We start from the raw sequence: 15,145 nt of genomic DNA, 5'->3' as shown, positions 1-15,145 counted from the left end.
TAAATACATTTTTAAAAATAAATATTTTTTAGTGAGGGAATGGCAAGCAGACAAGACAGGGTAAGCTCAATTTCATTACTAATTCACAAAAAACATGTAAGTTATAAATGAGAAATGTATACATAATGCCTTTTTTCTTGCTGCTATTTGTTACCTAGCTGAGTATGAAACTACATTCATAGAACACTTCTAAGTTCTGTGGTGTGTAGAGGGGGGCCTTTTCAGTGTTGAGAGTTGATAGTTTCTCTACCCAGATGTGTGTGGGACTTCCCCCTCTATTATACTTTCAAACAGCTCCTGAAACTCAGATCTGCCTTGTGGCATGGTTCCAGAGCATATCTACTATTTTTTTTTTTTACTCAAAAGGTTCTAATTTACCAATTTTTTTTTTTTTGGAGACTATTTTGTTCTTACCCTGTTTCCCTATTTGAAGTACACTAAGACAGCACTTAGGGACATGGTTTAGTGCTGGACTTGTCAGGGTTAGCTTTACAGTTGGACTCTATGATCTTAAAGGTCTTTTCCAACCTAAATGATTCTGTGATTCTACTTAGCAAGTAGATAGCAAGTGGAGTGGCAGGAACAGAGGAAAACCAGCAGGGTTTTTGGAAACCAGATATATACATATGAAGCAGGTACATTATAGTGCAATTCATGCAGTGCTCTTCTTGAAAGATTCTTGGCATAGTTTCTTCGAAGCTGAAGGTATCTTTCTAACCCATTTCTTATGTAGGAAGAACTTGCCTGTTTGCAGGTACAACTTAAAGAACAACACAGGCATGAATTAGATTCCTTAAGGTCTTCCCTTGCACTTCAATATAAAGAGGACCTAATGAAAATGAAGATGGATCTGTCAGACAAATATGTAACAGAAATTGAGGAAATGAAAAGAAAGCATTGTTTAGAACTTGAACAGCTTCGTGCCCAACTTTCAGAAGAACATATTAAAGGTAAGGTGAGATGACAGAGTGGGAAATAAAATGGTAAGCTGTTTGTGTGGCTTATATTTTTCTTTAAATATCTAAAGGCTTATCTGAAGAAGTTTTCAATTTGCTATTAGTTTACTTTAAACTATAGGGAACACTTAACACATGTTAATCTCTGGCATCAGGCACTTTGTTTTTTGACTTTTATGGTCCTGTTGAGTTGCACTTCCAAAGATGTGGTGACCTGAAGTTGATTGTTCTGTAGTAAAACCTATTACAACTGTGGAGCAGTTGCTAAAAGGAGTTGATCAGGTTTCCATTCTTGGTGCCTAGAGAAGGGCACTGTCAACTCCTGAATTAATATTTATTTGATTTCTTAGTGTTGTCTGTCAACTATGTTAAATGTCTCTTGTATGTGCATGAAATAGGTCAGCTCTAACTCTGTTCTGTAGAGTAGACCCACTTGTATTCTATGTTCCATGCCTCTCTTACCTGTGTCACTTTTGTGGGTTTGATAGTGCTCTGCTCATTTAATATTTCTTTTTCCTCTTGTGTTTGCCAACTAGTTGGCATACATATTGGCATGAATTTTTTGAACAGAGGGGAAAGTATTTATGGGGAGCAGAATTTGTAATAGGTATCTTTTGCTCTAGGGTTCAGGTTAAAGTTCCTCTAACAGCTAAATTTAATGAGACTTCCTATGTGATCATGGGTTTATGTGATTCTTAACGGTGCTTTTTTTGGAATTGTATTTTATAGAAATACACTGCCTTGTACTGGTTCAATATGAGATGCATATATTGTTGAGGTGCAGGTAAGGGATCATGGCAGTTCTTGTATCTGCAGCCTCTTTCTGGGAGCGCAGTATGATACACAAACATTTGAACTCATCATCCATAACTTGCAGTTAACTATGTAACACAAACTATATTCCACTGTATGTCCGTTAAAAGGATCAGTACAACTTTTTTTTTAATTTGCAGTTATATTTCCTATCTTCATTGATTTAGTTTTAATACTAGACAGTATATCAAAACTGCTTAAATTAGAACGTTTAGAGATTTGTCCCATCTGCTTTTTGGGGAAATGACTTACATAAATAGTATGTGCAAAAGAGGAGATAAAACTTGCATAAATCTGCCATTATATTGTCCAAAACCAAAGTCAGCTCCTGTGGCTGTTGCTGATAGGAGGGAGGTCCTGCCATAGGTTTCATGACCCTTCCCTGTTATTCTGTGTGTGTGTGTGTGTGTGTTGATACTGATAAATTTCAAAGGTGGTGATAAAGCAGAACAGAACACAAAATCATCCTGATAAGGAATTCTTGTTGGTCTGTAGTTAGTATGGCTACTGATAAACTGCACAGCTGACAACATCCAGCTTTATTTCTGTGCATTAATAGGAGCTGTTAAAAGAAAATAAATTCCAGAATGTCTTTTTTTTGTTTTGTATTTTCTTTCCAGAAATCACCAAACTGCGCCTACAGAGTGCTCAAGATGCAGCACGTCAAGTTGAAATGGAGGTGGCTGAGCGAGTGTCTGTGCTGGAGGAAGAGCACAAAGCTAAGCTCTCTCTCCTCCACTCTGAGAAACAGCATATTGCAGAGCTTTCAGAAGAAATAAAGCATTTAAAGGAAGAGATTACTCAGCAAAAGGATTTTTCTGTGCAGAATGAAAAGCATCTGAAAGAGGAAATGGAAAAGGTAATTTATATTACAGTTCTGTTTCGTATAGAGTTGGGCAAGCTCAGATCTGTTGGGGAGGCCAAGGGAGATAGAAGCAACACTTATCTTTAAATATGCCTAGTTTAGTGATAGTAGCTTCAGCTTTAAATGGACTTGCATGGATACACACGAATATTGGAATATGAGTCTGAAGTTCAGAGCACTTTAGTGTTGAACGCTTAGTTTCTCTGCAGATGAGCTTTTCTTTAAGAGCACAGATAGTGTGGGAAGGCAGGTCCTTCAAGGGTTGATCCAGTCCACCTTTTATATTGATGTGGGTCAAGCACACATATACCACTCCAATATAGGCACGTACAAAAGGTCCTCATCCTGAACACCTCCCTGCAGCAAAATAACGTGGCGCAAAAATAACGTGGTGCACTTGCATACTGTCATGTGGTAATGGAGAATTCGGCAGAAAGCACTGTGGCAGGTGGAAAAAGCTCCTCTGCTGAATGGGTCCCCTCTAAGAAATTTCTGGCTTTGATAGACTGTCTTTTGAAGCAAATAACCAGAAATAATTTTTCAGACTGGTTTTTTTTTTTTTGAGGGAAGAAGAAAGAATCGGACAACAGATTTCTGCTTTTGCTTTGCTTTGGTGTAGGTCTTACACCTTCACTGTCAAAGTCTTTGAGTTGAAAGAATCATATCTGGCACCTTCCCTCTTGCCTGTTAAATCAGCTGTTCCATCGCAGGATAAACTTAGATTGGATGTTAATTCATTGTTTAATTTGTTCCAATATTTGAATGCTTATGAGAATTAGATGGATGAAGCTCTCATTTATCAAATAATCCTTTCCTCGCTTTATAAAGAGATGAGTATGTGTATCCTTTTCCAGACTTAAAAACTGGTGGAGAAGGATAGAAAAAACAGTTGTAGCCTGTAGATTAACATGGAGACTCAGCTGAAGCTTCCAGTAATGAAGCTTTCAGTGCTGCTAGTTTACTCTTACCGCTTGCAGTATGTTGTTTGCGGCACTGCTGGCTGGGTAAAACGTAAGCATATACAGAACGCGATGTTTGAAATGAGCCTGTACCATATGAGGATCCTCTGTCTGGGAATAGATATTTTGCTTGCCTTCTGGTCTCTCGCTCAGAAACAGTGAAGCAATTTCCTCCGTTGCCTCTCTATTTCCAGTGCCCCCTGCCAAGTTTTCATGGATTGTGTGTTAATCAAAATCTGGGGGGTTTTTGCATTTCTTTTCTGCCCCTTCATTTAGGATGTAGCACAAGTGAATGCTTAAATATGTGTCTAGAACAAACCTTCCAAGTGAAAACTGAAGAGTATACTTCATACTGATGCTCCTATGTGATCTCTTTATTAGCTTTTAATTTTCTTTTAAGAGATGGCCCTGTTGTTTCCTTAGTTTGCTATTTATTTGTTTACCTGTTTGCTTCTAGTGTCTTTTTAGAGTCTTTTTTTTCCTTTTGTCATTGAACAATCATTTGGTGCTTTAGCTTCTGGTTTTATGCTACATGCTTTTTATGTTGCTTCTATGCTATGTACAAGATCATGGTCTTGGACACTGCGTATAAAATACCCCTGGAATGTATAAGGAGAGGAAAGGTTTAGAAGAGATTTTTAATCATGCCCAGGATAAATACCTAAGGTGCCCATAGCTTTGTAAGTTGAACTCCTGAAATGAAGAAAAGTGGCCCCAAGAGAAAACAACATTGAGTACCATATTAATTCTGGAATTTTCCCTTAACCTTTTCTTATCTTCCTCACCCCAATTAATTCTTAAAAGTACGTTGAATTCAAGTACCTATAAATTGACATTTCAGCCTTACTTTTATTTGGAAGGGTGACTTCACTGCAGGAATTTAATCTCTCCAAGACCTTAAATGCCCGAGAACCTTCACTTCACACACTTCAATTTGGTTTTGGTATTTTATGCATTTTTTAATAACTGTGTTCACAGGTAAAATATGAAATTGCTGAGGATCACAAGAATAAATTAAGGGAAGCCAGAGAAGAAGTTCAGAAAATAGAGACTATGTACAAAGAAAAAGAGAAGAGATGGAAATGTGAAAGCGAGGACCAGAGAATCCAAGCAGAAGAGAAGTTATCATTGTTGCGTATAGAACTGCAAAATAGAGCGGAATACGAGAAGCAGAATTTGCAAAAGGAGTTTGAACTTCGTGAAGCTGAAATGAATCAGCTTCAAGATCACCAAGCTGCCAAAATTCTAGAATTGGAGAAGCTGGTAAAAGAGCAGCAAAACAACTTGCAGCAACTAGAGGACAGCCTTGCAAGTGCACAGGCTATGCAGAAATCTCAGGAGCAATACGACAGTGACCTGCAGGCAGCCAAAGCGCTCATGGCAAGAGAAATGGAAAAGGCCACACTTTGTCTGCAGGAAGAATGTGCGCTGAAACTTATGGAAGCACAAAACAAGTAAGTCTTGAGTATTTGAGTGCTTTTACTTACCAGTTCAGTTGTTGTTAGTGTTACTTCTTCTTGTTTTAAACTTCAGTGAGTCGTAGTGGTGTAGGTTTGTCACTTGATGGCACCAGCTAACTTGTATATGTAAAGCTTACTCTCCCAAGGAACAGTATTACTGTCTGTTATGATTTACTATAGAATTTTGCTTCATGTAAATGCATTTAATCTAGTCGAGCAAATCAAATGAAGTGTAGTCAAGTTCTGCCTGTTACAGTTAAGAGGATAACACACAGCTGAAAATTGTATACTAGCCTTGGAGGAGGGGAAGTGTTACAGGGCATGTAAGTGGAAGAAGTCTCTAAGTGTTCTTAAGTGTTTTCAAACAATTCAAATGAATTTGAGCAAGTTTTTCCTGGTGAATGAAGCTTGTGTTATCCACTGAATGCTGAGGTTGATGGGCTGCATATGGTATTCTTCAGATCTGGTTAGACATGACAGTTGTAACTGCTCAGTTTTTCTTTCCCTTCCTACCCCGTTGTTTTTAGGGTATTGAAGGAAATATTCAAACAACTACAAGTTTGTATTTGCATGCCTTGCTTCACATTTATCCCTTCTTTCCTCCCCAAACATACACTCATAGAACAAGATTGGGGAAATAATTACAGTAAGAAAATGCTGAAAGCTGGAACTTAGCCTTTAAAGAACCAATCACTTTTTAATTATTGGTGTCTGTATCCAAAAATAATATAGTTAGTCATTACAGTAAATTGCAGCATTTCAGATACTAAATCTTCTGCATCAAGCTTTAAGCAGACCTCAGAGAGCCAAGATGAGTTTGGAGGAGCCCCCAAGTATCCCACATACATTTCCACAGGGGTTTTATGTCTCAGTCTTAACCAGAATTTTTTAGAGATGTGTCTTATGGCAGTTCGTTTTCTTTCAGACAACACGCTCGAGATGTAGGCAATGTATATACTCCCTCCTAGATGCTCTCATACGGCAGTATTTTCTCCAACAGAGAACGATGTTTGTATGTCGCTCTGTATTAGTGAGTAATTTTAATAAGGGTTCCAGTCTGCCTAGTAATAACCAGATACTACCAAGTGACATTGCACAAACCTTCAATTATGTGGCTATGAAATCATCTTTGTGGCTTGCTTTGAATTGGTTCTGTATTTGAAACGTAAAGTAAAATTTGTGGAAACTAAGTAAGGCCTACTTACTTTTCTTTAATTTTTATTTATTATTTAAATTATTTTTTAAAAAGAGACAGTGTCTTTTTGACACTATTCTCTTAACTTTCTTGGAAATAATACAGGTTTATGGAGGAACACAAAGCTATGACTCAGAAATTCACAACTGAGCAAGAGAGTCTTCTCCAAGAGCTGAAAAAGAAACATGTCGATGAGCTGGAACTCCAAAGTCAGCAGTTGCAGGAGAAGCATAAGCAGCAAATTTTGTCTCTTACAGCTGAGTTTCAGACAAAGCACCAAGCTGAAATTGAGACACTTAAATCTACACTAGAAAGTGAACAGCAGATTCAGCTTGAAGCTTGTATTGCTGAACTACAGACAAAGCATCAGGCACAAATTGATGAGCTGGAAGCTAAACACTTATCAAATCTGGATTCCTTGGAGTCGTCCTACCTATCTGAAATTCAGAATATAAGAGATGAACACAGTCAGGCTCTTGAGAAGCTACAGCTGAGGCACGCAGAACAGCTCCACGAAAAGGATAAAATGGATCAAGCACGCTTGGTGCAGGAGATAAAGATGTTGCAATTAAAGCATGCTGAAGAACTTCAGCTTTCCCAAAATAATTTGAAAATTGAGCTAGCCACTGTTCATATGGAAAAACTTAAAGCCATGGCTGTTGAAGCAGAAGACGCTCATAAGGTGAGTCCGAAAGAAAACTTGGCATTGAAGGTGAAATTTTGTGGTACGTTGTGTGGGATCACCTTTTCCCTTGTTCTTGGGGTGTATTTCTACAACCTCCTTTGTGCCAGCACTAACACTTGTGTGTGGCCATATTGTGAGCTGAAATAGGAAACCGAAGCTGAAAATTAAGTCCATCTGTCACTTCCCTCCCCCCTGAATGCTCAGACTAATGAGTTTTCTATCTCAGTGTGTGGAAAAAGTACAAATGAAGTAAATATTTTTAACGTAATTCAGATGGGAGGGTCTCCATTGTGTGGCTCAGAGCTTCTCTGCCTGATAGAATTACTGTGTAATTCTTTAGAATTGATTAGAACAAAGTAAATCTAATTCTGTAGGTTAAGCTACATCTCTAGGAATCCAAAGATCCTCCCTAGTGGCACAGTCTCATAGGGAAGAATGGAAGAGAGGTATTTCTAAAGGTCCCAGATGGGATTTCGGAAGCAGGTCGTGGGTGAGTGGACCTTGTCTTAGGGTCTTTAACAGAAGTCCATAGCTTTACTCTTGATATAGGGCAGAGGTGTCAGCTCTTTTAGCATTCAGATGGGTGAAAAATGATCCCAAGACTTCTCCAAATCAAAGAGGTAAGAAGGCTTAGCTCATTGCCAAAACTTCAGAGCCTTCCAGAGCGAGATGTACTGTTTTTCAGACTTGTCTGTCACCATGCCCGCTTCCCAAACTTATGGTTGTATGTGGTTTCTGTGCCCACAGTGGCTAAGAGGAGGATCTTGTGGGGGGAAAGGTGGGTATTTTTCTTCTGTCCTGTCTTTGCTAACTAATCTTAAATCTGCGTTTTGATTGTTCTTGAGTGTAAAGAACTTCAAAAAGAAAAAGTTGAAGATTGTGTTGATGGGGAGTGCTGTCATGGATAGAGGAAGAAGTAAGGGATTTACAAAACTTTTACAAGATAGGAAAAATAAAGCCATTTTAATGATATATAGAGTGTGTGTATGTATGTGTGCTCATCATTCATGAGGCAATATTGTTCCTGTTTACTTAAAAAGCTTTGATACAGCAGGACATGTGCTTTGCAAATGGGTTACAAAAACATTTGTACTTACTTTTCTTCTCTCCTTTAATTAATGCTTACACAGGATGATTTGAACACAGCTCTTCAAAATCAAAGGAGGTTACTGGAAGAAGAAAAACGTCTGGCCCTGGATATATTACGTGAGGAAGTATTGCACATGGAGGAAAAGCATAGAAAAGCACTTCAGGAACTTCGGGATCTTCATGAGGCAGAAATTAAGAAACATAAGGAAGAATACTCCAGGGAGCTGGAAAAAGAACTGGGGAAACTAAAAGCACAGCATGAACATGAGCAAGAGGTCAGAACGTTGCTAATACCTAAACCCAAAATAATCCATACTTTACCATAAAATAAATTCAGTTTTATTAACCTTAGAAGTAAGGCTGTATATCTAGGTGCTTTTTGGATTTTTTTTTTTAATAGTGCCAGTAGATAAGAAGACAGAAAGTTAACATTTTTAAGCCTTGCTTTATCTAAAAGGACTTAAAAGAATTCGTACATATATATATAATCCTGAATTTTTTAAATTCAAAGCCATGTTTGCAGTGCTGTCTTTATTGGGGGTGAGGCGGGGGGGAAGTGAGCTTGCTTTCTCTTAAGTTCCTGCCATATTTAATTCAAAATTTTAAAGTTGCCATTTTGATAGAAAACTAATAGGTAATAAATTAGGTCACTAACAGTTTGTGGAAAGTAACTGCTCGTTTCAAGCTTTTCTAAGTGAACAACCTGTACTAACATTGATTTCTTCTTTTCTTAGAGATATTATATTAGGTAATACTTTTCCAAATATGTTTTCTCAGTGAGGTTTGGAAATCTTCCAGTTGCCCTTAAAGCTTTACCATTTCTTCTTTTTGGGAATGTTTATGTGTAAGTTTGATGTTCACTTTCATAGTGAAGGCTAAAAATTTGATCATCCACACTAAGTTCTCTTTAAACACTGAAATGGAATAAGATCTTCTATTTATTCAGTCTTTTATACAATCTGACTTCTGTTGATGTAAGCAGCCACAAGTGATTAAGACTTTCCACTTTGCTATATATGTTACATTCATATATTAGAAGTCACAAACAAAATGAGCTTTATCCAGCTATAACCAAACAACATAAATTATGTTCAAACATAACTTGCTTTTCTTTTTCACTACTAATTTGAAAACTGGATAGTGTGCTAAGTAACTCCCTAATCACTGGTGTGTCTTTGTATTTCTTAGCTGCACCTCACAAAAACATTTAGGTTTGAGGAGATCCCCTGTATTCTGTTGCACTGTCAGGTCTTGAAGCTGGTAGTGGTTTCCAGTTGCCTGGGGTGCATTACAAACTCTCTTTATGGAAGAATAGCTTGCCTGGGAAGTTAGTTTTGTTAGTTTTGTGGGAAGTTCTCATGATTAAATTTTTAAGTCCTTCATCCTAGAAGCAAGATTTCTCTCTATTCTGATGACTACAGTGACTCATCTTTGAGAGGATAATAGGAAAAAACCAAAAAACCCCAAAACTTTCTCTGATATTTTTGATGGACTTCTGTTGTATCTCATAGGATAACTGCATTAACTATAGCTGCATAATGTTTAATCCCATTTGAACAAGAGAAATTGCGTCTTAACAAAATATGCTCTCCCCGCGTTTCTCTTCTCCTCTTTCTTCCTTATTTCTTTTTAATTTCTCTTAGACAAATGTCTGTTGGGAAGAATAAGTAGGGAGTACTCTATTAGTCTGACCGGATGGTCTCACGAGTACAGGAGATGCTTGGTGTGGTGGGTTGATGCTGGCTGGATGCCAGGTGCCCACCAAAGCTGCTCTATCGCTCCCCTTCCTCAGCTGGGCAGGGGAGAGGAAATACGACGAAAGGCTCATGGGTCAAGATAAGGACATGGAGATCCCTCACAGTTACCATCACAGGCAAAACAGACTCAACTTGGGGAAACTGGTTTAATTTATCACCAATCAAAATCAGAGCAGGATAATGAGAAATAAAACCAAATCTTAAAGACACCTTCCTCCCACCCTTCCCTTCTTCCTGGGCTCAACTTCACTCCCCATTTTCTCTACCTCCTACCCCTGAGTGGCACAGGGGGAAGGGGAATGGGGGTTGTGGTCAGGTCATGCATGACACGTTATCTCTGCTGCTCCTTCCTCCTCACACTCTTCCCCTGCTCCAGCGTGGGGTCCCTCCCAAATGAGACAGTTCTTCATGAACTTCTCCAGTGTGGATCCTTCCCACGGGCTGCAGTTCCTCATGAACTGCTCCAGCATGGGTCCTTTCCACGGGGTGCAGTCCTTCAGGAACAGACTGCTCCAGCGTGGGTCCCCTGCGGGGTCACAAGTCCTGCCAGCAAACCTGCTCTAGCGTGGGCTCCTCTCTTTCCACGGGTCCGCAGGTCCTGCCAGGAGCCTGCTCCAGCATGGGCTTCCCACAGGGTCACAGCCTCCTTAGGGCATCCACCTGCTCCAGCGTGGGGTCCTCTATGGGCTGCAGGTGGGTATCTGCTCCACCGTGGACCTCCATGGGTGCAGGGCACAGCCTGCCTCACCATGGTCTTCACCAGGGGCTGCAGGGGAATCTCTGCTCCGGCGCCTGGAGCCTCTCCTCCCCCTCCTTCTTCACTGACCTTGGGGTCTGCAGAGTTGTTTCTCTCACATATTCTCACTCCTAATTCTCCAGCTGCTGTTGCGCGGTTGTTTTTTTCCCCCTTCTTAAATATGTTATCCCAGGGGCGCTATCACCATCGCTGATGGGCTCGGCCTTGGACAGCGGCAGGTCCGTCTTGGAGCCGGCTGGCATTGGCTCTGTTGGACATGGGGGAAGCTTCTAGCAGCTTCACACAGAAGCCACCCCTGTAGCCCCCTTGCTACCAAAACCTTGCCACGCAAACCCAATACACTTTGTACCTAATGCCCTGTTTCTTCTTACTTATTTTTATCAATTTGCTTTTTTCTATAGTAAGCATGATGATAGATAGCATCTCTACCGCCTTCAGGATTGGAGAGAACTATTATGAAAATACTCTTAAAAATTTGGCTGAGCTTGATGGTTTTGTTTTGGTTTTATTTTTTTCCTTAATTATAACACTGCGGCTAAAATATTTTATATTGCTTACTTTTCTGCAGATGTATGCTTCTGCATCAGCCTCTGAAGTAGAAACTGTGCGGACAGCTCTTCTGGCTCAATTTGAGGAGGTAAAATTGAAGCAGCAGCTTCAGTTCCAGGAAGAGATTGAGCTGCTGAAGTGTCAGTCGGAGGTACTGCTCGAACAGCAGATTGCACAGCTGAAGGTAGGGTCTGATTAAAGTGAACTTCAAAGCATGCACTTGTAGTGTGTTTTTTCTGAAAAAGAAGAGTTGGTACATGTTTTTGTTATTCAGCCATTTAATTTTTAAAAAGACAATCTGAGTTAGAGCTCTTCCTTGCTTCACAATGTTAGAACTGGAAAAGCAGTATTGGAAGCAATGCAGTGTTCTGTGAGCAGGCATGGTATTTACTACAGGGTTGTCTTAAAATCCAGAATTGGATGTGAAGTGGTGCCCTTCAAACAAACCCCCCCCAAAAAAAATCAATGGAAAGTATTTGCTCTAAGCAACAGTCCTTGCGTACATTTCTGTTCAGTTTGTCATTTGAAACCTTTTCTTCTCGGTGTCTGCAGAGATTATGCCCTTGGCCTATCATCCCTTGTCCACTGCGCTTGTGTATATATGGTAAAAAACCTTCAGTGTTATCTAAGCTTTTACCAAGCGTGTGATGACAGTGAGCACTTTCTGCATGAGATTGTTTGTAGTTGTTCTTAATTTCTGCTTTCTTGGGCTCATCATTTGAGTTCTAAACTTTCATCTTGATGAGCATCTTTGAGATGCTTATCCCTGAAAATTATCTTTGTTTGGCCTTCTGTATGACGTAGTAATCGCCTATGTGTAATCGCTTTGTGTAAAATGTCTTCATTGGTTAGGTGACAAGCATGTCTAGAGCTATTAAATGAATGGAGACGACACATCCTGTGGCAGAAGAGAGAGGGAAACTCGCCAACACACTGAGAGCAGTGTTTACATTCATCTCAGTGTTATTACTGTACTGAGCATGTGTTTGAGCTCAACTTGTTGAGCAAAAATATCTTAGATTAGATGAACTACCATCTCCTTATTTGCTTCTCCTTGGGAGATTTCAACAGATCCTTACTGTTCCTGTCAGTGCTCCAACCTGAGGTGGGACCCTTCCTAACAGTTGCACGAACCTCTAGAAATGGATGCTGCAGCTGTGCAGAAAATGTCTCCTATTTCCTGCCGCTGGCCCACTGTGGAGTCCTGGTCGTTCTTTGACCTCTCTCCGTCTGGTGCATCTGTCTTGAAAGAGAGGACGCAAGCGTATGGCTGCTGGAGGTATATTTGGCATTGCTGTCCTCAGCTGAACCCCAGCCTTCAGTCCACAGAAACTGGGACTGGGCTGACTGTTATGCATATACCCAAGAAGTGATTCCTGCTTTTCTCTCTTGTGCTGCCTAGGCGCTTTAGTTACCGAGTAGCATTTGCGACACCGGAAACCTCTCTTTTCGTTGATATTTTTCACTGAAATTTTGCCAGGGGTAATTCTACGGTTAGTACAGATGTCTCTGTTCTTTTTTTCCTCTCATTACCTTGATGACTGGTGTTTTCTCGCAGAAGAGACTGACTGGATGTCTTTGTAATACCAGGCTGAGCTGCGTCATGGTCTGATACAGGTTTCTGCAAGGAGCCTTCCCCTGCCTACTTCCCCCATGCTCATTTATGGGGTTGTCTTCATGCCAGCCAGTTTCCTTGCTTTCTTCCCCCCACCTCGCCTAGCAGATTTTAGGTATTCAGAGTTCCTTTCTATAGTCTGACATACTCCTTTCGTGGATGCACTGCTTCTGAGAAGAATAGGCAGGCTGTTTCAGAGACTTAGTCCACAAGTTTACTGTACTGGTCGAGGAAAGTCCTCATACTCAGAGCTTTGTGTCTGTTCATTTGTATCTTGCTAACTGCTAAGCGCTCTCCTGTTTCTATCTATAATTCTGGGCAGACTTGACTCTTCTGCCTTGAGCTGCCTTGTGGATTCTGGGTAGGAGTTGGTGGTGTTAATGCCCAAGTGCCAGTGTTGGTCTTGATCTTGGCTATGACGGCAGACCTTATGGTCTCATCAAGCAGTCCTCACCTGAGGAGCTGGCTGAGGCTTCCACAAAGGGTCCAGGACAGCTCAGGTGACTACATATGTTCTGCTCTGAAGTCTTATTGCTGCCCTGGGGAAGAATTGTTTTCTTCACTCACCAGTAAAAGAAAAGGCAGCTATCACCTTGGAGTGTATTGGTTTTCATAGATCAAATTGCACAGGTTTTTTTTTTACGCTGTGATCAGGAAGACTTACCTCCCAGTTGTGGTGTTGCAGAAACAATTACTTCCTTCTAGCTTCTTTCGGAAGGGATCCCAGGACCTTGTTTCACCTCCCTTATTTGCTGATGGGGATGTCTAATAATCCCTTCCTTTAGAGTGCTTTAGAGCACTCTGAGGTGAGTGAGAGCCAATTTAATAGCTTCTACAACATTTAGCCATGTAAATCCGCCTGCTAGATTTTCAGTTTGTTCTGGTAAATCACTCCTCCTGTGTAGAACTCGGTACCATCCATGTTGTACTACTTGCAGTTGCTGAAGGTGGTTTCTGTCCATCTCTGTCCCGACTTGTCCATCTCTGTCCCGACTTGTCCATCTCTGTCCCGACTTGTCCATCTCTGTCCCGACTTGTCCATCTCTGTCCCGACTTGTCCATCTCTGTCCCGACTTGTCCATCTCTGTCCCGACTTGTCCATCTCTGTCCCGACTTGTCCATCTCTGTCCCGACTTGTCCATCTCTGTCCCGACTTGTCCATCTCTGTCCCGACTTGTCCATCTCTGTCCCGACTTGTCCATCTCTGTCCCGACTTGTCCATCTGTTTTCCGTTCCTTATCACTATCTCAGCAGTCTGAAATGACCCAGGTCTGAGTGAGCACATTCAGATAGTTCATTTACTTACTTAACTGTTTTTAAATCATAGTTTTGGCATAATTTTGTTGATTGGGAGTGTTAACTATGTAAGTTACTGCTATTTAATCTGAGAGGTAGGGTGTACACATTTAAAGGGAAAAAAAAGGGGGTGAGAGGGTTTTGGTTGTGGGGTTTTTGGAAGTTGGGTGTTTGGGTTTTTTTCCCCCTCTCTCTGTAAATCAAAGTATATATGACTTATGCAGGACGAATTTGAAGCTGAAAAAAAGGCATCACTACATGACAAGGAGCAGATGTTGATTCAGGAGAGGGAGAAGGCACAGGCTGCTCACCAAAAGGAGCAGGAGATGTTATCAGCCCAGCTGCAGGAAAAAGCAGCAATAATTATCCAGGTGCGTGGAAAATATTTTAAACCTAGATTTTAAATGCGCTTTTGTTGTATTTTAGCACAGTGCTCTCACCTTTCTCAAGATGTATGTAGAGGGACTGTGTTTATAATTCTTGTGATAACTAGTTTTCAAGGTGTAATGGATGAAGGGCTCTGTCTCTTAGTTGGAGTGCTACAGCAGTAACATGGAAATTGAAACTGGGTATCAGCTTGAAAACTGGTCTTCAGCCATTTCTCAAGGAGATTAACACTGCTTTTCCAGAGAAGGTTGGATGTTTGCTTTTTTGTTGTCTGTGTATTGATGCCATCTGTATCTATCACATTTTTTTGTCAAGAAAATACTGCTCTAGTAGCTTTTGTTAGACCAACTGACCTATAGCTCGGAGGAAGTAAGACAGGCAAATAAGAAGTTTGGATCCAGAAGTGGCAAAGATAATATTCATTTGCCAAACGAAACAAAATTTTATGCCTCCTGTAAAGCAAATATCTAAGTTGAATCTAGGTTACCCAGAAAGAGAGAGAGGAACAGCTTGAAAAAGGTATCTGTTTTAATTAGGAAGTTTAGAAATGTCAAGTTCTTTTTCAATGATTAGAATAATAGCTTTGAGTTTTCAAAATAGAAGATAAAATGAAATAAAACATTCATGTCTTTTCTCACAATTCAGGAAGCTCTGACCAAAATGTAAATTTGGTATATTAGACTGTTCTGTTAGGCCTTTACGTTTAGTGGAAAAACTGGGAGTAACACTAAGAATTTTCTCTGCTGGAAGAAATGCATTATT

At 40.3% G+C, this 15,145-nt stretch overlaps 1 protein-coding gene across 1 annotated transcript in view; it reads left to right on the top strand.

Annotated features, from left to right (window-relative positions):
* PCNT (pericentrin) overlaps positions 1–15,145 on the top strand; it is a 105,032-nt gene that overhangs the window by 28,945 nt on the left and 60,942 nt on the right. Inside the window, exons 18-24 of the mRNA XM_059820320.1 lie at positions 734–950; positions 2,390–2,628; positions 4,572–5,047; positions 6,354–6,930; positions 8,064–8,297; positions 11,105–11,269; positions 14,221–14,367. Coding sequence (XP_059676303.1) covers positions 734–950; positions 2,390–2,628; positions 4,572–5,047; positions 6,354–6,930; positions 8,064–8,297; positions 11,105–11,269; positions 14,221–14,367 — 2,055 coding nt within the window. The remainder of the gene's footprint in view (positions 1–733; positions 951–2,389; positions 2,629–4,571; positions 5,048–6,353; positions 6,931–8,063; positions 8,298–11,104; positions 11,270–14,220; positions 14,368–15,145) is intronic.

This window comes from Gavia stellata, chromosome 8 (assembly GCF_030936135.1).
Source record: "Gavia stellata isolate bGavSte3 chromosome 8, bGavSte3.hap2, whole genome shotgun sequence".
NCBI lineage: Eukaryota > Metazoa > Chordata > Aves > Gaviiformes > Gaviidae > Gavia > Gavia stellata.
Note: the sequence above shows the minus strand (reverse complement) of the source record. Positions and strands in the feature narration are given on the sequence as shown.